This window comes from Procambarus clarkii, chromosome 10 (assembly GCF_040958095.1).
Source record: "Procambarus clarkii isolate CNS0578487 chromosome 10, FALCON_Pclarkii_2.0, whole genome shotgun sequence".
NCBI lineage: Eukaryota > Metazoa > Arthropoda > Malacostraca > Decapoda > Cambaridae > Procambarus > Procambarus clarkii.
In genome coordinates, this window is record NC_091159.1 from 28,124,967 (window position 1) to 28,151,567 (window position 26,601).

General features: G+C 51.5%; 1 protein-coding gene across 2 annotated transcripts in view; it reads right to left on the reverse strand.

The window, feature by feature from the left end:
- LOC138349841 (hillarin-like) overlaps window positions 1–26,601 on the reverse strand; it is a 62,475-nt gene that overhangs the window by 12,700 nt on the left and 23,174 nt on the right. For both annotated transcript variants that reach the window (XM_069321802.1, XM_069321801.1), the window contains exons 7-11: window positions 17,270–17,431; window positions 10,694–10,794; window positions 4,800–4,920; window positions 1,509–1,704; window positions 122–313 (exon numbers count right to left, since the gene is read on the reverse strand). In XM_069321802.1, the coding sequence (XP_069177903.1) occupies window positions 122–313; window positions 1,509–1,704; window positions 4,800–4,920; window positions 10,694–10,794; window positions 17,270–17,431 (772 nt within the window). The remainder of the gene's footprint in view (window positions 1–121; window positions 314–1,508; window positions 1,705–4,799; window positions 4,921–10,693; window positions 10,795–17,269; window positions 17,432–26,601) is intronic.

The window sequence follows — 26,601 nt, forward strand, 5'->3', positions numbered from 1 at the left end:
GAGTAACGCTAGTTAGTGGTGGCTTGGGAGGGTGGATATTGAGTAACGCTAGCTAGTGGTGGCTCACCTCATCGCACCCATCAACAGAAACCTTCTCACACCTCACAAGAGAGCACCTCACCTTCTCACACACGAGGAGGAACGACGCCACGTGGCTTAGGGCGGAGCCATCATCTTCAAGGAGATCCTCCACTCCTGCGTAAATTTTAAGGATGAAGACTCCGTCGACGGGCGGGACGACGGTGAAGGAGCCGACGGAGCCGCCCTCCTTCATCGTGCAGAACACCCACTGGTTCATGCACGACTCCTCAGTCTGCGCCACCACAAGACCGGAGCTTAGGATTTATACGTGACTACGCAGGTTGAGTTGATGGTAGAAAAACCTAATGGATTATTAAGGCTACCGTTACCTAAGGTTAGGGACTGTGACAAGCCAATATCAAGGTCTGTGACAAGCTGGTATCAAGGTCTGTGACAAGCCAGTATCAAGGTCTGTGACAAGCCAGTATCAAGGTCTGTGACAAGTCAGTATCAAAGTCTGTGACAAGTCAGTATCAAGGTCTGTGACAAGCCAGTATCAAGGTCTGTGACAAGCCAGTATCAAGGTCTGTGACAAGCCAGTATCAAGGTCTGTGACAAGCCAGTATCAAAGTCTGTGACAAGCCAGTATCAAGGTCTGTGACAAGCCAGTATCAAGGTCTGTGACAAGCCAGTATCAAAGTCTGTGACAAGCCAGTATCAAGGTCTGTGACAAGCCAGTATCAAGGTCTGTGACAAGCCAGTATCAAGGTCTGTGACAAGCCAGTATCAAGGTCTGTGACAAGCCAGTATCAAGGTCTGTGACAAGCCAGTATCAAAGTCTGTGACAAGCCAGTATCAAGGTCTGTGACAAGCCAGTATCAAGGTCTGTGACAAGCCAGTATCAAAGTCTGTGACAAGCCAGTATCAAGGTCTGTGACAAGCCAGTATCAAGGTCTGTGACAAGCCAGTATCAAAGTCTGTGACAAGCCAGTATCAAGGTCTGTGACAAGCCAGTATCAAGGTCTGTGACAAGCCAGTATCAAGGTCTGTGACAAGCCAGTATCAAGGTCTGTGACAAGCCAGTATCAAGGTCTGTGACAAGCCAGTATCAAGGTCTGTGACAAGCCGGTATCAAGGTCTGTGACAAGCCAGTATCAAGGTCTGTGACAAGCCGGTATATACACACCACCCTCCTCGACATTCTTAAAGATTTAAATATACAGTCAGGCGAAAAAAATAGTGACAGCAACTTGCATTTTAGTGATGGAGACCAAAGGAACATGGGTGAGAACAAGAGACTGCTCTCTCTTGCTGATTCACGAAAGCAGTTTTAAATTTAGTAATTTTATAAGGAAATTGGACAATAACAAAAAACAAATATTCCATTTTACCTAAATTTACCTGCTATACTTCAGCACCCTCCCACCCCTCTACCCAAGGTTCCCCCTCCCACCCCTCTATCCCATGTTTCCCTCCCACCATCTCACCTCACTGGCGGGGAAGAACTTGTACTTGTATCTGATATCGACGGGGGCGAAGAGGGTGATCTCCGTCTGGCTACTGAAGATGACGGGGCTGTGTGTGGGCTGGCACAGGTTCAGGCCACACGACCAGAACTCCGGTTGCACCTTCGGCAGACTGTTGAATTCTTCCAGCGTCATGGGGGTGTCCAGCAGCTGCCACCTGCAGGCCAACATAGGCGGGTTAAACGAGGGTGAGTAGAAACACCGTCAAATAATGCAGTTCTAAAGAATGCAAGTTAACAAGTGAGGTTTGTGTCGCAGGGTCGGTTACTCTGCTGAATAAGTGAGTGGTTATCACTAGAAGGCATCAGAGCGGAGGGAAGGGGGAGACTACGCTATCATGATAAGAACATCGTTAATCTTGGCCTAGGTTGCTGGGGCACCTACAGTAACTCTGATAAGTTTGTATTGTATTAATAGACCACTGAAATGTATTAAGTAAGTAATTATCAAATGAAGACGCCAAGCTAAGGTGACTGTAGCACCATCAAATGTGTGGGATGTTCAAAAGGCGTTAAATATCACTAAGGATGTCAATATAGGAACAAAAGCGCATAAGGCGAGCGATAACAAAGGTATCTGATTCACCAAGGATTCTATCGAGGGACAAGTGACCGCGAGGGACGGTCGGGAAGCAAGACATGTCAGGGCATTCAACAAAGGATATGAATGACCGTAAGAGGGACAATGCAGTTTGGACAATAAGGAGCAGGGCGGCGCTCCGTTAGTGCCCGTGAATTAAACGTGTGTGGCATAACCTGGCCATAGCAGTTTCCCACCGCCGGTTACGGTGGTAGGAGGAAGGCCATGGAGACAAGTTACCCTTAAGAGCACGCAGCTTGTTATCAGTAATACACGACCAACGACCCTGCCAACGGGCACGGATTGAGGAATGGATAACTGGGTAGAAGTCGGAATAAGGAACACCTTTACGGGAGATGGGACAAGTGCGGATGGCCTCCTTAGCGGCAGCATCCACACGCTCATTTAAGGATAGACATCGTCAAAAATAGAGAGAACAGAAACAGAGAACAATGAAGAAACAAAGGCAAATAAGAACACAGTACACTAAATAAAATCAGAATCAAGATAGGTGAAATCGGGGTTATGGAGCATAGGTAAATCTAGCAAAGACGATGCAGTCAAGGAAGCGTTAAGATGGACCAGAGGCGGACTGACAGAGTCCGGAGTGAGGGGAGGCATCAGAGAGGGGTGGTCAAGGGAATCAGGGGGTGGGAGGTCAGAACCAGCGGAGTGTACTTCATCAAGGGCAGCATCAGAGAGAATCAAGGACCAAGGGAACCTCCATAGCCTGGACAGGTGACTACCACTGAAATGGGAGGGAATGTAGGGATAGAGTCGGAGTCGGTGGCGAGGAATAAAGTGATGCCTTGTTACCCGCCAGGGAGGAAGGAGAGGAGCCAGGCTTACGTTTCTGGTGTAGAGAGACAGGCGTACCAGCAGCAATGTACTGGGCGACAGCTTCTACAGTCTCAACAGGAGAAAGAGAACGGGAGTGGTCAACATGAAGATGGCTGGGAGGAGGATGGACAACGACCTGGACGGACAGGCGGTGAGGAGGGCCAAAAGACAGAAGGAAGGGCCGAAATGAAGGCTTGGGGCGAGAAGGGAAAGAGGGCACAGGAGACTGGGAAGACTTGGAAGGAAGGAAACACCAGACGGAGAACCAGGACCCTCTGACCCAGAACGCAAAGGAGCAGGTGAGGCGGTGGTGGGGGTGTCCGGGTCCAAGGCCTGGCAATGGTTGCGAAACTGAGAAAGTGGGAGAGGACGAGAAGTGGAACGCAACACACGAGCATAAGACATGCCAGAGAAAGAGACGGCATACTTGTTGTCTCGCCTCAGAAAAAGATGAAGATAAATGATCACGATATTTCAAATTGATGATGTCTTCCTCAAATTTGTAGTGCACACATGCGCGGGAGAAGGTAGGGTGGGCGTCACCGCAATTGATGCAGCGAGCTTGAGAAGAATTAAGAGTACTGTCTTAGAATGATCCGAGTCCCCACACAAGGGGGCAGAGAGACACCTCACTTGTGTATTTGTAGGACCATGCTCAAATCTCCAGCACCTATTGCAGAGGCTAGTAGAGGAGATGTACTCCTGAACGGAGCATCGGGCACCAGCAAGAATTACGGAACACGGAAGAGACTTACTATCAAAAGTGATCTTCACTACGCAAAGAGGCTGACGACGACGATCACGACGATCACGAGTGAACGTATCAATCTGGAAGAGAGAATGGCCTTGAGCCTTCTGGCCTTTTGGAGATCCGAACAGAGGTCTCCCAAGTGCAGGGCAACGAGGCTAAGCAGTCCTAAACGACACGTGTACCGGTACGGGTTGGGTTAAAAGTGACAAAGGTATCCACCGAATCAACTAGGTGTTTATGGATGAATAAACCATCAGGACATGTAGAATCCATATGACTGAGATCAAAATACTTAGTCCACGAAGCAGGACCAAAGCTTTGAATGTATTAGAATTGGAAGATATTGTGCGAATGCAGAGGTGACGGCGCCGAGATCCCCTAGTAAGAGGGGGTGGGGTACATGGCGCAGTTGTTACAATGAGAAAAGGAGCCACTCCAGGTTATGAATTGGTCACCACTGGGGGCTTGGGGCTCAATCCTGCCATAGAGGTGGGAAGGGAACAAAGAGGAGTAGTCGAGAGAGTCAGAAACAGCATGGCCTGGGCCCAATGTCTTCCATCACAGTTCAACTCGGGGGCCTGGTCGCACACCCCACGAGCCTGGGTAAGAGAAGTCGGTTCAGTTTCCATACAGCATCAATTCTACAAGTCTGGGTCTCGGAGCCAAGGAATACCTCCTACCAGGACAGCCAGGGAGGCCGAACGCTGGCCAGTGTAGGAAGGAGTGCGTCGTCCCGAGCGGTGCTCCCCCTTTTAAGCACGGGATTCCTACCGCTTTGTACATTCTCCCACACTGGTGCAAGGACCTCATTCTCCCCTTCGCCCCAGGGAGGACGTCGCCCCATTCTTAATTTTATGCACTCTTGTGAGCAGTCGAGGAAGTGCTCACAAAATTGCATAAAGTTCACCCGTAAAGCTGGTGGTCTCCGGAGGAGGGCGGCCCATACTGGTATGGTTAGGAGATAATACAAGGGGAGATAACATAGTTAAGAGTCTGAGAGAAACTCCTACCATGTGTAGGCAGGTGGTGGTGGTCTCAGGTGTTGGCGACGAGTTAGTCAGGCGAGGAAGGGAGCCACCTACCTGTCGTAGCTCTGCTCCAGGTTATCGAAGGGGAAGTGGGTGAAGATGAACTGATCTGGATCGGTGAGGAAGAAGTGATCCTGCAGTTGCGGGTGGAACCTCCCGTGTGCGTCCATGTATCCTGCAGGAGAGATGGATGCTACAGTCACCCCACGCTACAGTCACTCCCCACACTACAGTCTCCCCCACACTACAGTCACTCCCCACACTACAGTCACCCTCCCCCCCCCAACTCTCACACATGCTACAGTTATTAGATAAATTACACTTAGAGTAAGGCCAGTTGTGTGCTCAACAGGTACTTTAGAGTGATAAACCAAACTAATAACTACCTTAAGAGTTACTACAAACACTAATGGCTAGTTATTTTACACTTAACACTTTATATCTACGACATATGCTAATGAATACGTGACACTTAACACACACAGTTACTGACGGTTACTTTACAAGTGCTACACTTACCCCTGGTTGACCTCCACCATCTGAACATTGTAAGTGACTCCTCCGCCCACCACACCTACTAATGATAAGTTAGCGTGAGCACACTAACGCGCGGCGTCCTCACACTTGCTGCAGTGTTGTCGACGCCCTCACACTTGCTGCAGTGTTGTCGACGCCCTCACACTTGCTGCAGTGTTGTCAACGCCCTCACACTTGCTGCAGTGTTGTCAACGTCCTCACACTTGCTGCAGTGTTGTCAACGCCCTCACACTTGCTGCAGTGTTGTCAACGCCCTCACACTTGCTGCAGTGTTGTCGACGCCCTCACACTTGCTGCAGTGTTGTCAACGCCCTCACACTTGCTGCAGTGTTGTCGACGCCCTCACACTTGCTGCAGTGTTGTCAACGCCCTCACACTTGCTGCAATGTTGTCAACGCCCTCACACTTGCTGCAGTGTTGTCAACGCCCTCACACTTGCTGCAGTGTTGTCAACGCCCTCACACTTGCTGCAGTGTTGTCAACGCCCTAGGGTGACACACTCCGGTGGGCGCCACGTATGTGTCAACAGTACAGCACATTCACCTTGATCCCAACTGCTGGGGTGACCGCACACTGACATACAAACAAAGACAATAATACAAATGCAGACACGCCGAGAATGACATAGCACATAAAGCCAAGACCGACCCAAAACTGCTCCACAGCCACATCACAAGGAAAACAAACGTGAAAGAAACAGGTGATGAAACTGAGAACGGGTGAGGATAGGAACAGAGAATGATAAGAAGGTGTGCGAATTTAACAAGGGGTTCCAGGTTCACAACAGAACGAGAAGTCTGTGAACTAAGAGACGTGACAATAAACCAGGCAGCTTTGGAAAGGTTCGAAGTTACCAGAGATGACATGAGTAAGTATCAGATGGATAAAGACGTCAGAAGGGCTGTTAGACCAGAATATCTTCATGGATACTAAAAAGAATGCTGAAGCCCTTTGCTTGCCACTCTCAATGGTCACCACAAGCATAAGTCACGGGAGACCTACCGGAAATATGGAAGACAGCTAATCAAGCCGCAATATACAAAAAGAGCGACAGACAAGAGGCGCGGAACTTAGTCAGAAGCGGAATAGAGGAATATATTATATACAGCACTTGGAAGGGGTCAGGATAAGGATGTGGGATGGGACGGGGAACAGTAATGGTGCCCATCCATAAGGAGAGACTACGGATAAAAAACCTCGTCACTATATGAAAGGAGACTTAGGGAAGACATGATCACCACACGTAAGATTCTCAGAGAAATTGATAGTAGATATAGACAGTTTATTCAGCACATGTGGTACATGCACAAAAGGATACAGGTGTGAACCTTGTATAGAACCTAATAGAGTACCCTAATGAGCAACAGAGACATTAGAGAGAACTGTTTTAGTGTCAAGACTAGTTAACAAATGGAATGGTTTAGATAGTGATGTGGTGGAGGCAGACTCCATACACAGTTTCAAATGTAGAAACGATAGAACCCATTAGGCTCAGGAATGTGTACACCAGTTGACTGACAGTTGAAAGGTGGGACAAGAGACCCGAAGCTCAACCTCCACAAGCACAACTAGGCGAGTGCAGACACATTGCCACAAAAACACAGACAAGGAAAGGCTTGGCTAGACCTCTCACGAACACACAAATACGAACACAGCCTCACGAAGACACACCAATACGAACACAGTTCGTTCGTTCTCGACACACAATCAAGAATTCCGGGTTCGAATCACGGGCGGGACAGAAATGGCTGGGCACATATCCTTTCACCTAATGCCTCAGTTCACCAGGCAGTGAGTAGGTACTCAGGAGTTAGTCAACTTGTGTCGTTACATCCTGGGCGTGGTCAGTAATTCAACCTTTTTTTGTTATATGACAAAGAGTGCTGGGAAGACGGGACACCACGAGCGTAGCTCTCATCCTGTAACTACACTTAGGTAATTACACTTAGGTAATTACAGGCTCACGAAGACACACCAATACGAACGCAGACTCACGAAGTCACACCAATACGAACACAGGCTCACGAAGACACACCAATACGAACGCAGACTCACGAAGACACACCAATACGAACGCAGACTCACGAAGACACACCAATACGAACACAGGCTCACGAAGACACACCAATACGAACGCAGACTCACGAAGACACACCAATACGAACGCAGACTCACGAAGACACACCAATACGAACGCAGACTCACGAAGTCACACCAATACGAACACAGGCTCACGAAGACACGCCAATACGAACGCAGACTCACGAAGACACACCAATACGAACGCAGACTCACGAAGACACACCAATACGAACACAGGCTCACGAAGACACACCAATACGAACGCAGACTCACGAAGACACACCAATACGAACGCAGACTCACGAAGACACACCAATACGAACGCAGACTCACGAAGTCACACCAATACGAACACAGGCTCACGAAGACACACCAATACGAACACAGGCTCACGAAGACACACCAATACGAACACAGGCTCACGAAGACACACCAATACGAACACAGGCTCACGAAGACACACCAATACGAACACAGGCTCACGAAGACACACCAATACGAACACAGGCTCACGAAGACACACCAATACGAACACAGGCTCACGAAGACACACCAATACGAACACAGGCTCACGAAGACACACCAATACGAACACAGGCTCACGAAGACACACCAATACGAACACAGGCTCACGAAGACACACCAATACGAACACAGGCTCACGAAGACACACCAATACGAACACACATCATGGCAGGGTCCCGTGGCACAGTGGGTTAAGGCGTCCCTCACCACGACCCTTACACGGAAGGATGGTGGTGTGTGATCCTCGTGGCAGGATATAAGCGTTTGGGCAACGTTTTTCTGTCTCCTGATGCTTCTGTTTACTTAGTAGTAAATACTTGGGAGTTTAGACAGTTGTTGTCCTGGTGGATATGATGGAGAATAATGGTCGGTAGTCATTGTACTAGACTACCGGTGGTGGTTGGAGAGGCGGGTTCAAGAGCTAACAACTCGATTCTTTAGGGACAAGTATGGGAAAACATGCTTGCATGCATACACTCATATGTACTCATGTGCAGGTATATATATACGCACACATCCTCGAGAATAACAATCATACAAGCAAACATTAATACACTCCTATGTATATGTATACGCAGGTACTGGGAGCGCTCGCCACGCACACACGCCTATGGCCACCTTGGACGTCAATACTCTCACGAATAAACCGGTTCCCGCTCACCGTCAAGACATCCGGTACTTACCGGAAACAACCCCGCGTGTCCAGTTGGGATCCGGTTATCAAGATCGCCGGACCTTATAGAAATCAACACTTCATAAATTGTATCGAAGGTGGAACGCCCCTTGACGAAGAACCGGTATGTGTGTACGAACCTAGATGTACTTAGAGTCGAGCTTCAGCTCCCAAGCTCGCTTTCCTAGCTATTGGTTGGTTAATTATTTAAGAGTACTTCAACTTCAAATTGTACAGACCACTGCTAATGTTCAAATTACATGATTTTGTTATCTGTATTAAAGCAGATTCAATGATGTTTCTATTGAAAATGGTATTACAATTCGTTGCTGAAGAAGCCATCTCCCAGTCAGTTTGGTGAGAAGTTTCTGACAAATGAACAAGCAAAGCATTACACAATAGGCCGTGTCTTACAGAGTATTTATGTTGCGAAATTCTAAATTTAAAATCTTTGGATGTTTGCCCCACATAGAACCTATTACAGTCTTTGCAAGGTATTTTGTATATGAAAATTATTATTACGAAGATTGTATCTAACTAATAATTTTCCAACAGTATTTTCAAAAAACTAAATAATACATGTATATAAAAAAGTTTCAAGGCCTTGGCAATATTTCCGAACCCAGAAAAATAAAGTAAACAACCTTTTTTTGGCCGAATGTTTTCACTACATATATTATTATAATATGTACGATGTCCTTTGCTGCGGCAAACTTCCTAAAAACTAAAGTGGATAACAAAGCTAACCAATAAAATTATTATTCTTAAACTCTTCATCTAAGAATTCTAGACTAACAACCTGAAGAGCTTTACATAAAGGAAAAAATTTATTGTTTCACATTGTATCTATGCCCTGAGAAATAATGAACAAAAGATAAATTATTCGTAGGCTATCTGTAAACACTAAACTTTAATGAACAATTTTCCCTATCTATTAGTATGTCTAAAAAAGGCAAACATTTATCAATTTGTCTCTATAGTAAATTGTATAGAGGTGACGATCCTTTCTAGCTAAAAAATCGCCTGAATTTACATTTGCAGACCATATATTCACATTTATTTGTTACATCATAGTTAACATGTTTTCTCAATGAACTTGTGCCGTATATAACCCACACTAATCAGCGTTCATTGGCCCTCCTCTGGAGCAGATGGCAAGCCATTAGTTTTGTGAGAACATTGTGTATCTTGGTGACGTGCATAGTGAAGCACCGATGACGCGGGCAGTGAAGCACCCGATCCCACAACCGCTCTAACGTGCCTCTGAAGAACACTTACCTCCACTCTCACCTTCGTGTACCCAGCCACCACTGTTCTCCCTGATGGTGCCCTGGCCTGAGCACCTGCCCCTGAGGACCCCTGAGCATTTACCAGCAGCCAGGGTAGGGTCCAGGGACGGGAGGACTTACCAGCAGCCAGGGTAGGGTCCAGGGACGGGAGGACTTACCAGCAGCCAGGGTAGGGTCCAGGGACGGGAGGACTTACCAGCAGCCAGGGTAGGGTCCAGGGACGGGAGGACTTACCAGCAGCCAGGGTAGGGTCCAGGGACGGGAGGACTTACCAGCAGCCAGGGTAGGGTCCAGGGACGGGAGGACTTACCAGCAGCCAGGGTAGGGTCCAGGGACGGGAGGACTTACCAGCAGCCAGGGTAGGGTCCAGGGACGGGAGGACTTACCAGCAGCCAGGGTAGGGTCCAGGGACGGGAGGACTTACCAGCAGCCAGGGTAGGGTCCAGGGACGGGAGGACTTACCAGCAGCCAGGGTAGGGTCCAGGGACGGGAGGACTTACCAGCAGCCAGGGTAGGGTCCAGGGACGGGAGGACTTACCAGCAGCCAGGGTAGGGTCCAGGGACGGGAGGACTTACCAGCAGCCAGGGTAGGGTCCAGGGACGGGAGGACTTACCAGCAGCCAGGGTAGGGTCCAGGGACGGGAGGACTTACCAGCAGCCAGGGTAGGGTCCAGGGACGGGAGGACTTACCAGCAGCCAGGGTAGGGTCCAGGGACGGGAGGACTTACCAGCAGCCAGGGTAGGGTCCAGGGACGGGAGGACTTACCAGCAGCCAGGGTAGGGTCCAGGGACGGGAGGACTTACCAGCAGCCAGGGTAGGGTCCAGGGACGGGAGGACTTACCAGCAGCCAGGGTAGGGTCCAGGAAGCGCCAGGAGCCGTACAAGAACACGGCCAACCAGGAGTGGAGAGGATCTCGGTCCGGTTCGAAGATGCGTCCCACTCTGTCATTCAAGAGATAAAGCAAACGAAATACAGCTTAAGCTGTACTTATACACGTGTAAGCTTATACACGCATCAAAATCACTTCCAGTAGCGGATATATGCAAGGTAAACAAGACAAAGTAAACACCATAGAAATCATTATTCCTAAGCAACCTAAAGTTAAGTAATGTGACTTAGTCATGGTAAAGTTTGCATATATTTTAAAAGATAATTCAAATTTAATGAAGTTTCACACTAAAGAGTGTTTTGTCAAAGTTAGGTTTGCTAGAGGCTGTAAATTCTCCAGGCAGACCTTTCAAACTGTTGGTGCATGCAAGTGACGCCGGAAACTCCTCTAGCACCTCAACCTATTACATTAACATTGGTTTCAAAGAACAGGAAGTAAAGAAAGTTGAACAAATCCGTAAAATCTTCGATAACTGGAACTGCGCCTTTAACCAGCGGTGACCTGAGGCTGACTTGGGAAGGTCCACCAGCCCTCACCCCACGGCAACCTCAGCAACAAGAGGACACAGAGTCAAGCTAAGGAACCAGAGGTGCCGAAAAAAATATTAGAAAGTTTTCTTTTGCAGAGTGATAGACAGTTGGAACAAACTAAGTGAGAAGGTGGTGGAGGCCAAAACCCTGAGTAGTTTCACAGCGATATACGACAAAGAGTACTGGGAAGACGGGACACCACGAGCGTTGCTCTCATCCTGTAACTACTCTGAGGTAATTACTCACAAACTAACACACTCTCACATATACTAACACACCCACAAACAGGAGGATGGGTTGATATATATTGTACACAGTCTTTCTGTTCCCGACAACAAATTAATAACAGTAATAATAATAATAATAATAATAATAATAATAATAATAATAATAATAATAATAATAACAAATTATTATTATTACACAGAAATCACAATAAAGTGATATTATGAAATGACCAAATCCACAATGGCCTTAATGAGGTAGTGAAGGAGGGACGTCAGAGGTGGAACTACTGGTTGACAGAGCCCGAGTACATGGGGGGGGGGAGGGGATGGAGGGAAACCCCAGTTAGGGTTCAGTGGAAGCCTGGGGACCCTTGTGGGTGCATCAGTACCCCAGGTTGCAAATATTTTATCATGTGGCGGTGCAGTCAACTAGAGCGTCTGGGAACACCCAGCACACAGCTTCCAACCCTCACCAAGTATATTATTATTATTATTATTATGTGTGAGTTTATACTGAGACAAGGTTCGGTAAGTTCTTCTGGTTAGAAGATTTATGGAGTTTTTACACTCCCTAAAGTGGGAGAGTTTAGGGAGTGTAAACACTCCCTAAAGTGGGAGAGTTTAGGGAGTGTAAACACTCCCTAAAGTGGGAGAGTTTAGGGAGTGTAAACACTCCCTAAAGTGGGAGAGTTTAGGGAGTGTAAACACTCGCTAAAGTGGGAGCGTTTACACTCCCTAAAGTGGGAGAGTTTAGGGAGTGTAAACACTCGCTAAAGTGGGAGAGTTTAGGGAGTGTTTACACTCCCTAAAGTGGGAGAGTTTAGGGAGTGTAAACACTCCCTAAAGTGGACGAAACACCCCTCGAGTCCTTGCTTCGAACACGGTCGCGTGTCTTGCAAGTCAAGTAGTGACTTAATTAACTCACTATCACTAGCAAGGGTCATTATTACTAGCAGGCTCACTAGCAGGGTCACTAGCAGGGGTCACTATCACTAGCAGGGTCACTAGCAGGCTCACTAGCAGGCTCACTAGCAGGCTCACTAAGAGGGTCACTATCAGGGTCACTAGCAGGGGTCACTGTCACTAGCAGGGTCACTAGCAGGGTCACTATCACTAGCAGACTCACTAGCAGGGGTCACTATCACTAGCAGGGTCACTAGCAAGGTCACTAGCAGTGTCACTATCACTAGCAGGGTCAGTAGCAAGGTCACTATCACTAGCAGGGTCACTAGCAGGGGTCACTAGCAGTGTCAGTAGCAGGGTCACTATCACTAGCAGGGGTCAATAGCAGGGGTCACTAGCAGGGGTCACTAGCAGGGTCACTAGCAGGGTCACTATCACTAGCAGGGGTCACTAGCAGGGGTCACTAGCAGGGTCAGTAGCAGGGTCACTATCACTAGCAGGGTCACTAGCAGGGGTCACTAGCAGGGTCAGTAGCAGGGTCACTATCACTAACAGGGGTCACTAGCAGGGTCACTATCACTAGCAGGGTCACTAGCAGGGGTCACTAGCATGGTCACTAGCAGGGGGTCACTATCATTTCAGCCACATGCCTCATACCCAATAAATTTGTAAAATGAACTTCAGAGATAACTTTGAACTTGCTTCCCAAGATAAGAACATCATAAGAAACAGAGGCGAGTCGTGCTAGAGTCACTGAGTCAACCTTTTCAGTCACACTTATTAAGGATTCCATCACCGCTGTTCACAACCACACCATCACCGCTGCTCACAACCACACCATCACCGCTGCTCACAACCACACCATCACCGCTGCTCACAACCACACCATCACCGCTGCTCACAACCACACCATCACCGCTGCTCACAACCACACCATCACCGCTACTCACAACCACACCATCACCGCTACTCACAACCACACCATCACCGCTACTCACAACCACACCATCACCGCTACTCACAACCACACCATCACCGCTACTCACAACCACACCATCACCTCTGCTCACAACCACACCATCACCGCTACTCACAACCACACCATCACCGCTGCTCACAACCACACCATCACCGCTACTCACAACCACACCATCACCGCTACTCACAACCACACCATCACCGCTGCTCACAACCACACCATCACCGCTACTCACAACCACACCATCACCGCTGCTCACAACCACACCATCACCGCTACTCACAACCACACCATCACCGCTACTCACAACCACACCATCACCGCTACTCACAACCACACCATCACCGCTACTCACAACCACACCATCACCGCTACTCACAACCACACCATCACCGCTGCTCACAACCACACCATCACCGCTGCTCACAACCACACCATCACCGCTGCTCACAACCACACCATCACCGCTGCTCACAACCACACCATCACCGCTACTCACAACCACACCATCACCGCTGCTCACAACCACACCATCACCGCTGCTCACAACCACACCATCACCGCTACTCACAACCACACCATCACCGCTGCTCACAACCACACCATCACCGCTACTCACAACCACACCATCACCGCTGCTCACAACCACACCATCACCGCTGCTCACAACCACACCATCACCGCTACTCACAACCACACCATCACCGCTGCTCACAACCACACCATCACCGCTACTCACAACCACACCATCACCGCTGCTCACAACCACACCATCACCGCTACTCACAACCACACCATCACCGCTGCTCACAACCACACCATCACCGCTACTCACAACCACACCATCACCGCTGCTCACAACCACACCATCACCGCTACTCACAACCACACCATCACCGCTGCTCACAACCACACCATCACCGCTGCTCACAACCACATCATCACCGCAGATTTGACAGCCGAAATAAACGACATAAACAATAACAATTGATTTGTCACACCAGAAGCACTATACATATCAAACACTTATAAAATTATAAACTTGGAGCTTGCACCTAGACACGTTCTACAATCTATAAAACCAAGAGAGAACTGCCAGTTTACATTAGTTACCACTCCAGGTAACCAAGGAGGTGACAAGATTACCTGGTCTTCTCGACAAGGTTACCACCTCTCCTCCCATCATACCAACGTGGAACATAGAATTCTGCGACCGTAATAAATATGCACAATATGCCAAATATATAATAACAATCATTTATATTTGAGAAAATCATATTTTGAAAGCATAGCATGTTAAAATTAATGAATGCGTGCTTGGGGTCGGCCGCTGGATGGAAGGAACATAGACCGAGAACGAGTTGGGCTGAGAGAGTGGCCCATGAGGACGGGTGGTGCTGAGAGAGTGGCCCATGAAGACGGGTGGTGCTGAGAGAGTGGCCCATGAAGACGGGTGGTGCTGAGAGTGGCCCATGAAGACGGGTGGTGCTGAGAGTGGCCCATGAAGACGGGTGATGCTGAGAGAGTGGCCCATGAGGACGGGTGGTGCTGAGAGAGGGGCCCATGAGGACGGGCGGGGCTGAGAGAGTGGCCCATGAGGACGGGTGGTGCTGAGAGAGGGGCCCATGAAGACGAGTGGTGCTGAGAGAGTGGTGCTGAGAGAGTGGCCCATGAGGACGGGTGGTGCTGAGAGAGGGGGCCCATGAGGACGGGTGGTGCTGAGAGAGGGGCCCATGAGGACGTGTGGTGCTGAGAGAGGGGGACCATGAGGACGGGCGGGGCTGAGAGAGGGGCCCATGAGGACGGGTGGTGCTGAGAGAAGGGCCCATGAGGACGGGCGGGGCTGAGAGAGGGACCCATGAGGACGAGCGGTGCTGAGAGAGGGGCCCATGAGGACGGGTGGTGCTGAGAGAGTGGCCCATGAGGACGGGTGGTGCTGAGAGAGGGGCCCATGAGGACGGGCAGGGCTGAGAGAGTGGCCCATGAGGACGGGCGGCGCTGAGAGAGTGGCCCATGAGGACGGGTGGTGCTGAGAGAGGGGCCCATGAAGACGGGTGGTGCTGAGAGAGGGGCCCATGAGGTCGGGCGGGGCTGAGAGAGGGGGGCCCATGAGGACGGGTGGTGCTGAGAGAGGGGCCCATGAGGGCGGGCGGGGCTGAGAGAGGGACCCATGAGGACGAGTGGTGCTGAGAGAGGGGCCCATGAGGACGGGTGTTGCTGAGAGAGGGGCCCATGAGGACGGGCGGGGCTGAGAGAGGGGCCCATGAGGACGGGTGGTGCTAAGAGAGGGGCCCATGAGGGCGGGCGGGGCTGAGAGAGGGACCCATGAGGACGAGTGGTGCTGAGAGAGGGGCCCATGAGGACGGGTGTTGCTGAGAGAGGGGCCCATGAGGACGGGCGGGGCTGAGAGAGGGGCCCATGAGGACGGGTGGTGCTGAGAGAGGGGCCCATGAGGGCGGGCGGGGCTGAGAGAGGGACCCATGAGGACGAGTGGTGCTGAGAGAGGGGCCCATGAAGACGGGTGGTGCTGAGAGAGTGGCCCATGAGGACGGGTGGTGCTGAGAGAGGGGCCCATGAGGACGGGCAGGGCTGAGAGAGTGGCCCATGAGGACGGGCGGCGCTGAGAGAGTGGCCCATGAGGACGGGTGGTGCTGAGAGAGGGGCCCATGAAGACGGGTGGTGCTGAGAGAGTGGCCCATGAGGACGGGTGGTGCTGAGAGAGTGGCCCATGAGGACGGGTGGTGCTGAGAGAGTGGCCCATGAGGACGGGTGGTGCTGAGAGAGTGGCCCATGAGGACGGGTGGTGCTGAGAGAGTGGCCCATGAGGACGGGTGGTGCTGAGAGAGGGGCCCATGAAGACGGGTGGTGCTGAGAGAGTGGCCCATGAGGCCGGGTGGTGCTGAGAGAGTGGCCCATGAGGACGGGTGGTGCTGAGAGAGTGGCCCATGAGGACGGGTGGTGCTTAGAGAGTGGCCGATGAGGACGGGTGGTGCTGAGAGAGTGGTCCATGAGGACGGGTGGTGCTGAGAGAGGGGCCCATGAGGACGGGTGGTGCTGAGAGAGGGGCCCATGAGGACGGGTGGTGCTGAGAGAGTGGCCCATGAGGACGGGTGGTGCTGAGAGAGGGGCCCATGAGGACGGGTGGTGCTGAGAGAGTGGCCCATGAGGACGGGTGGTGCTGAGAGAGTGGCCCATGAGGACGGGTGGTGCTGAGAGAGTGGCCCATGAGGACGGGTGGTGTTGAGAGAGTGGCCCATGAGGACGGGTGGTGCTGAGAGAGGGGCCCATGAGGACGGGTGGTGCTGAGAGAGTGGTCCATGAGGACGGGTGGTGCTGAGAGAGTGGCCCATAAGGACGGGTGGTGCTGAGAGAGTGGCCCATGAGGACGGGTGGTGTTGAGAGAGGGGCCCATGAGGACGGGTGGTGCTGAGAGAGTGGCCCATGAGGACGGGTGGTGCTGAGAGAGTGGCCCATGAGGACGGGTGGTGCTGAGAGAGGGGCCCATGAGGACGGGTGGTGCTGAGAGAGGGGCCCATGAGGACGGGTGGTGCTGAAAGAGGGGCCCATGAGGACGGGTGGTGCTGAGAGAGGGGCCCATGAAGACGGGTGGTGCTGAGAGAGTGGCCCATGAAGACGGGTGGTGCTGAGAGAGTGACCCATGAGGACGGGTGGTGCTGAGAGAGTGGCCCATGAGGACGGGCGGGGCTGAGAGAGTGGCCCATGAGGACGGGCGGGGCTGAGAGAGTGGCCCATGAGGACGGGCGGGGCTGAGAGAGTGGCCCATGAGGACGGGCGGGGCTGAGAGAGTGGCCCATGAGGACGGGCGGGGCTGAGAGAGGCGCCCATGAGGACAGGAGATGGCTTCATGACAGGTAACTCACTACATACCTCAGGTCTCGATTCCTGACGAAGCCATGAATCTTCTTGACCCTGAAGCCAACTATATTATACATCTCGACGAGCAGGGCAACATAGTCCTTACTGACACCCGCCCGAGAGGTTAATGTATCCATCACCGTCTGCTGCTTCTCCATGCACCGCCAGTCATACCTGCCGCAAGAGTGGGAATGGAGTTTGAGAATTAATTATAATGCTGTGAGACATATCAGCGTCATTTGTCCTGTCACGAGCAGTTATTATGGTGAAGGGAAATGGGAATACTGGGTACGGTGTTGCTGCTATCACCTCTCCCAATACTGGGTACGGTGTTGCTGCTATCACCTCTCCCAATACTGGGTACGGTGTTGCTGCTATCACCTCTCCCAATACTGGGTACGGTGTTGCTGCTATCACCTCTCCCAATACTGGGTACGGTGTTACTGCTATCACCTCTCCCAATACTGGGTACGGTGTTGCTGCTATCACCTCTCCCAATACTGGGTACGGTGTTGCTGCTATCACCTCTCCCAATACTGGGTACGGTGTTGCTGCTATCACCTCTCCCAGGTAATCTCGCTACCAACATTCACACCTGGAATGGCATCGTAAATATGAATTTTGGAGTACGGTGAAAGGGGAAGAGTGATGACCCTGGCGTAGGTTGATGACCCTGGCGTAGAGTGACGACCCTGGCGTAGAGTGACGACCCTGGCGGCGTACAGGGGCCATCACCCGCGGCCCAAGGGACTCTTAACGCCAAAGTCTCCTAAAGTAAACGTTTACGAAAAATATTTTATTGAAAGATGCAATATTCTGGTGTCTTCTCTGAGGAGATGACACCAGAAGTTGGCAGCTTAGCCAAAAAGTTAATATGGTGAACACGGCCTCCACGGTGAACACGGCCTCCACGGTGAACACGGCCGCCACGGTAAACACGGCCGCCACGGTGAACACGGCCGCCACGGTGAACACGGCCGCCACGGTGAACACGGCCGCCACGGTGAACACGGCCGCCACGGTGAACACGGCCGCCATAGTGAACACGGCCGCCACGGTGAACACGGCCGCCACGGTTAACACGGTCGCCACGGTGAACACGGCCGCCACGGTGAACACGGCCGCCACGGTGAACACGGCCGCCACGGTGAACACGGCCGCCACGGTGAACACGGCCGCCATAGTGAATACGGCCGCCATAGTGAGCACGGCCGCCACGGTGAACACGGCCGCCATAGTGAACACGGCCGCCATAGTGAACACGGCCGCCACGGTGAACACGGCCGCCATAGTGAACACGGCCGCCACGGTGAACACGGCCGCCATAGTGAACACGGCCGCCACGGTGAACACGGCCGCCATAGTAAACACGGCCGCCACGGTGAACACGGCCGCCATAGTGAACACGGTCGCCATAGTGAACACGGCCGCCACGGTAAACACGGCCGCCATAGTGAACACGGCCGCCATAGTGAACACGGCCGCCACGGTGAACACGGTCGCCATAGTGAACACGGCCGCCACGGTGAACACGGCCGCCACGGTGAACACGGCCGCCACGGTGAACACGGCCGCCATGGTGAACACGGTCGCCATAGTGAACACGGCCGCCACGGTGAACACGGCCGCCACGGTGAACACGGCCGCCATGGTGAACACGGTCGCCATAGTGAACACGGCCGCCACGGTGAACACGGCCGCCACGGTGAACAAGAGAACAGTCGGGGGTGGCGATCGGTGGTAAGACACTCGGTCCGCGCTACACGGGCTGTGTGATTTGTATTCGAGTCCTGGCCAGGGATTGACTAGGCCCCAGTACCTAACTGTTCGCTTCTGTTCACGCAGCTGTAATTGGATACCTGGTTGTTAACCGATTAACGGGTCTTGTTCCAGGGAAAGTAATTGGTAAGGCTTACCATGAGCTATGGGAAGGGAGAGCTCTCAGCCTGCTGACAGGAGACAAAAGGTGTCTGCTCCTGTACCCACCTGTGTAAAAAGACATTAATGATACGCTATACGTCACCTATAATTGCTGTGTAGTACAGGCGACTTGTAAACACTCCCCCCCCCCCACAATAAGACCGGGGCTCACTCCAGGTGGCAGAACACAGGCGCCAGGTGAACCCTCCCTCCCCCCCCTTACCACTAGGGACGACACAGGTACACCTCACCTCTACTAATAGCACAGGTCATCACACCTCTCTAAATACATTCATCAGGACTCAACTGAGAGTGTACACTATAGTGTGTGTGTGTGTGTGTGTGTGTGTGTGTGTGTGTGTGTGTGTGTGTGTGTGTGTGTGTGTGTGTGTGTGTGTGTGTGTGTGTGTGTGTGTGTGTGTGTGTGTGTGTGTGTGTGTGTGAGGGAGGGGGAAGCAGACAAGGTGCTGTAGGAGCGGCACTGTGCCACACGCGGCAAGACATTGGTAGTGCCACAGGTGAGCTGGAATAATCAGGCACTATGCTGACGTGAATAATTTACATGTGGAACAAAGTGTTCATGCCGGGGGCAGGGAGGGGGAAAGAGAGGGGGGGAGGGAGGAGAGAGAGAGGGGGGGGGGAGGGAGGAGAGAGGGAGGGAGAGAAGACTGGCACGGGACATGTGGGAAGAGTAGAGTGGTCGAGGAGGGTACCTGAGCAGGAGGGCCACACAGGGCAGGAGGACCACACAGGGCAGGAGGACCACACAGGGCAGGAGGACCACACAGGGCAGGAGGGCCACACAGGGCAGGAGGGCCACACAGGGCAGGAGGGCCACACAGGGCAGGAGGACCACACAGGGCAGGAGGACCACACAGGGCAGGAGGACCACACAGGGCAGGAGGGCCACACAGGGCAGGAGGGCCACACAGGGCATGAGGGCCACACAGGGCAGGAGGGCCACACAGGGCAGGAGGACCACACAGGGCAGGAGGGCCACACAGGGCAGGAGGGCCACACAGGGCAGGAGGACCACACAGGGCAGGAGGGCCACACAGGGCAGGAGGGCCACACAGGGCAGGAGGGCCACACAGGGCAAGAGGGCCACACAAGGCAGTAGGGCCACACAGGGCAGGAGGACCACACAGGGCAAGAGGGCCACACAGGGCAGGAGGGCCACACAGGGCATGAGGGCCACACAGGGCAGGAGGACCACACAGGGCAGGAGGGCCACACAGGGCAGGAGGGCCACACAGGGCAGGAGGGCCACACAGGGCAGGAGGACCACACAGGGCAGGAGGGCCACACAGGGCATGAGGGCCACACAGGGCAGGAGGGCAACACAGGGCAGGAGGGCCACACAGGGCAGGAGGGCCACACAGGGCAGGAGGGCCACACAGGGCAGGAGGGCCACACAGGGCAGGAGGGCCACACAGGGCAGGAGGGCCACACAGGGCAGTAGAGCCACACAGGGCAGGAGGGCTACACAGGGCAGGAGGGCCACACAGGGCAGGAGGGCCACACAGGGCAGGAGGGCCACACAGGGCAGGAGGACCACACAGGGCAAGAGGGCCACACAGGGCAGGAGGGCCACACAGGGCATGAGGACCACACAGGGCAGGAGGGCCACACAGGGCAGGAGGGCCACACAGGGCAGGAGGGCCACACAGGGCAGTAGGGCCACACAGGGCAGGAGGGCTACACAGGGCAGGAGGGCCACACAGGGCAGGAGGGCTACACAGGGCAAGAGGGCCACACAGGGCAGGAGGGCCACACAGGGCATGAGGACCACACAGGGCAGGAGGGCCACACAGGGCAGGAGGGCCACACAGGGCAGGAGGGCCACACAGGGCAGTAGGGCCACACAGGGCAGGAGGGCTACACAGGGCAGGAGGGCCACACAGGGCAGTAGGGCCACACAGGGCAGGAGGGCTACACAGGGCAGGAGGGCCACACAGGGCAGGAGGGCCACACAGGGCAGGAGGGCCACACAGGGCAGGAGGACCACACAGGGCAGGAGGGCCACACAGGGCAGGAGGCGTGAGTGTTGTACTTGAGGAAGGACTCACAGTGACAAGGTGGTAGAGGCACTGTCCAGTGTGACAGTGATATATACGGTAATATATGTAGTCTATAGATATGGGTGTATATTTCTTGTAAATAATTACCTGTACATAATACTTAAGTACATTTGGTGAAGACTTTTGTCTAGTGTTGAGTCCCCCCCCCCTTCCCCATTTGGTTGTCTATCACTGCTCAGTGACAGACAACTCCGCCACACTTGGGGCTGGACCCGTCAAGACACAGGCACTACGGCCCCACACAAGAGAGGACCGACACCCGAGGTGCTGGCTGAGTGTGTCCGTAACACCTCTTTAATTACCCCCCTTGTTTGGCACCGTGTATCTTGCTAGTCCTTGTCTCACACCTTGTGTGCCGCCCGGCTCATCCTGCCCCTCTCACCCACCTCTCACTCCAGTGTCTGCCACTGTAACACCCACATCTTGGTGTCTGCCACTGTAACACCCACATCATGGTGTCTGACACTGTAACACCCACATCATGGTGTCTGACACTGTAACACCCACATCATGGTGTCTGACACTGTAACACCCACATCATGGTGTCTGACACTGTAACACCCACATCATGGTGTCTGACACTCTAACACCCACATCATGGTGTCTGGCACTGTAACACCCACATCATGGTGTCTGGCACTGTAACACCCACATCATGGTGTCTGACACTGTAACACCCACATCATGGTGTCTGACACTGTAACACCCACATCATGGTGTCTGCCACTGTAACACCCACATCATGGTGTCTGGCACTGTAACACCCACATCATGGTGTCTGGCACTGTAACACCCACATCATGGTGTCTGGCACTGTAACACCCACATCATGGTGTCTGACACTGTAACACCCACATCATGGTGTCTGACACTGTAACACCCACATCATGGTGTCTGGCACTGTAACACCCACATCATGGTGTCTGGCACTGTAACACCCACATCATGGTGTCTGCCACTGTAACACCCACATCATGGTGTCTGGCACTGTAACACCCACATCATGGTGTCTGGCACTGTAACACCCACATCATGGTGTCTGACACTGTAACACCCACATCATGGTGTCTGACACTGTAACACCCACATCATGGTGTCTGGCACTGTAACACCCACATCATGGTGTCTGGCACTGTAACACCCACATCATGGTGTCTGGCACTGTAACACCCACATCATGGTGTCTGCCACTGTAACACCCACATCATGGTGTCTGCCACTGTAACACCCACATCATGGTGTCTGGCACTGTAACACCCACATCATGGTGTCTGGCACTGTAACACCCTTCACCAACCTTGCACCTTCTACCCAGCCCTCTATCCCCTCCACCCACTCCTACACTTTCCACCATTACTCCACCCACCGCCCACTACTCAACTCTCTGCCCTCCAGCCAAAACTCCACTCTCCACGCGGTCTTCAAACCATCCACCACTCCGCCACCATCCACCCTCTCCACCCACCCACCTTCCCTCTATTCCGTAACCATCCACCCTCTCCACCCACCCACCTTTCCCCTATTCCATCACCATCCATCCACTCCTCCACCCACTACCGGACCGGAGCCAACGGCTCACCCAACCTCATCTATCGATTAGGTTCGCAGAAGACTGCTCAGTACGACGAAGTTGGTGATGAATTAACAGGTATTGTACATAATCACAGACGTGCTTACATATGGTGCACAGTGACGTGCTCGTGTATGGTGCACAGTGACGTGCTCGTGTATGGTGCACAGTGACGTGCTCGTGTATGGTGCACAGTGACGTGCTCGTGTATGGTGCACAGTGACGTGCTCGTGTATGGTGCACAGTGACGTGCTCGTGTATGGTGCACAGTGACGTGCTCGTGTATGGTGCACAGTGACGTGCTCGTGTATGGTGCACAGTGACCTGGTTGATACCTGGTTGATGGGGTTCTGGAGTTCTTCTACTCCCCAAGCCCGGCCCGAGGCCAGGCTCGACTTGTGAGAGTTTGGTCCACCAGGCTGTTGCTTGGAGCGGCCCGCAGGCCCACATACCCACCACAGCCCGGTTGGTCCGGCACTCCTTGGAGGAATAAATCTAGTTTCGTCTTGAAAATGTCCACGGTTGTTCCGGCAATATTTCTTATACTTGCTGGGAGGACGTTGAACAACCGCGGACCTCTGATGTTTATACAGCGTTCTCTGATTGTGCCTATGGCACCTCTGCTCTTCACTGGTTCTATTCTACATTTTCTTCCATATCGTTTACTCCAGTACGTTGTTATTTTACTGTGTAGATTTGGTACTTGGCCCTCCAGTATCTTCCAGGTGTATATTATTTGATATCTCTCTCGTCTTCTTTCTAGTGAGTACATTTGGAGGGCTTTGAGACGATCCCAATAATTTAGGTGCTTTATTGCGTCTATGCGTGCCGTATATGTTCTCTGTATTCCCTCTATTTCAGCAATCTCTCCTGCTCTGAAGGGGGAAGTGAGTACTGAGCAGTACTCAAGACGGGACAACACAAGTGACTTGAAGAGTACAACCATTGTGATGGGATCCCTGGATTTGAAAGTTCTCGTAATCCATCCTATCATTTTTCTGGCTGTCGCAATATTTGCTTGGTTATGCTCCTTAAACGTTAGGTCGTCAGACATTATTATTCCCAAATCCTTTACATGCTGTTTTCCTACTATGGGTACATTTGATTGTGTTTTGTACTCTGTATTATGTTTAAGGTCCTCATTTTTACCGTACCTGAGTACCTGGAATTTATCACTGTTAAACATCATGTTATTTTCTGATGCCCAGTCGAAAACTTTATTAATATCAGCTTGAAGTTTTTCCATGTCCTCAGCCGAGGTAATTTTCATACTGATTTTTGTGTCATCTGCAAAGGATGATACGAAGCTGTGACTTGTATTTTTGTCTATATCTGATATGAGAATAAGGAAAAGCAGCGGTGGAAGGACTGTACCCTGAGGTACAGAGCTTTTCACTGCACTTGGACTAGATTTTATATGGTTGACAGTTACTCGCTGAGTCCTGTTTGACAGAAAACTGAGTATCCAGCGTCCTACTTTACCGGTTATTCCCATTGACTTCATTTTGTGTGCTATCACGCCATGGTCACATTTATCGAAAGCCTTTGCGAAGTCCGTGTATATCCCATCAGCATTCTGCTTCTCTTCTAATGCCTCAGTGACTTTGTCGTAGTGCTCAAGTAGCTGTGAGAGGCACGATCTTCCCGCTCGAAATCCATGTTGGCCTGGGTTGTGAAGGTCATTGGTCTCCATGAAATTGGTGACCTGACTCCTAATCACTCTCTCAAATACTTTTATGATGTGCGATGTTAGTACAACTGGTCTATAATTTTTTGCCAATGATTTGCTCCCTCCCTTGTGTAGAGGGGCTATGTCTGCTACTTTAAGTGCATCTGGTATCTCCCCCGTGTCCAAGCTCTTCCTCCACACTATACTGAGTGCCTGTGCTACCGGCACTTTGCATTTCTTTATAAATATTGAATTCCATGAGTCTGGACCTGGGCCGAGTGCATGGGCATGTTTTCAATTTCTTTTTCAAAATTTAGTGCGCTCGTGTTTATATCAGTTATATTTACAGGGGTTTGAATATCCCGCATAAAGAAATTGTCTGGATCTTCCACCTTCATGTTGTTTATATACACCATACACCTGGTCGTGTATGGTGCACAGTGACGTGCTCGTGTATGGTGCACAGTGACGTACTCGCGTATGGTGCACAGTGACGTGCTCGTGTATGGTGCACAGTGACGTACTCGTGTATGGTGCACAGTGACGTACTCGTGTATGGTGCACAGTGACGTACTCGTGTATGGTGCACAGTGACGTGCTCGTGTATGGTGCACAGTGACGTATTCGTGTATGGTGCACAGTGACGTACTCGTGTATGGTGCACAGTGACGTATTCGTGTATGGTGCACAGTGACGTACTCGTGTATGGTGCACAGTGACATGCTCGTGTATGGTGCACAGTGACGTGCTCGTGTATGGTGCACAGTGACGTGCTCGTGTATGGTGCACAGTGACGTGCTCGCGTATGGTGCACAGTGACGTGCTCGTGTATGGTGCACAGTGACGTGCTCGTGTATGGTGCACAGATAACACATCACAGCCCCAACAAGGGAATCCGTAAACTAAAACAAAATTCACAGCAATACATGAAAAGCCAATAATACAACTGACATGTGTCGTAGGGTATTGTGCACACTCCCTGATAATTGGTGCACACTTCCTGGTAATTGTTGCACACTTCCTGATAATTGGTGCACACTTCCTGATAATTGGTGCACACTTCCTGATAATTGCTGCACACTTCCTGATAATTGGTGCACACTTCCTGATAATTGGTGCACACTTCCTGATAATTGGTGCACACTCCCTGATAATTGTTGCACACTTCCTGATAATTGGTGCACACTTCCTGATATTTGGTGCACACTTCCTGATAATTGGTGCACACTTCCTGATAATTGGTGCACACTTCCTGATAATTGGTGCACACTCCCTGATAATTGGTGCACACTTCCTGATAATTGGTGCACACTTCCTGATAATTGGTGCACACTTCCTGATAATTGTTGCACACTTCCTGATAATTGGTGCACACTTCCTGATAATTGGTGCACACTTCCTGATAATTGTTGCACACTTCCTGATAATTGGTGCACACTTCCTGATAATTGGTGCACACTTCCTGATAATTGTTGCACACTTCCTGATAATTGGTGCACACTTCCTGATAATTGGTGCACACTTCCTGATAATTGGTGCACACTTCCTGATAATTGGTGCACACTTCCTGATAATTGGTGCACACTTCCTGATAATTGTTGCACACTTCCTGATAATTGGTGCACACTTCCTGATAATTGGTGCACACTTCCTGATAATTGTTGCACACTTCCTGATAATTGGTGCACACTTCCTGATAATTGGTGCACACTTCCTGATAATTGTTGCACACTTCCTGATAATTGGTGCACACTTCCTGATAATTGGTGCACACTTCCTGATAATTGGTGCACACTTCCTGATAATTGGTGCACACTTCCTGATAATTGGTGCACACTTCCTGATAATTGTTGCACACTTCCTGATAATTGGTGCACACTTCCTGATAATTGTTGCACACTTCCTGATAATTGGTGCACACTTCCTGATAATTGGTGCACACTTCCTGATAATTGGTGCACACTTCCTGATAATTGGTGCACACTTCCTGATAATTGGTGCACACTTCCTGATAATTGTTGCACACTTCCTGATAATTGGTGCACACTTCCTGATAATTGTTGCACACTTCCTGATAATTGGTGCACACTTCCTGATAATTGGT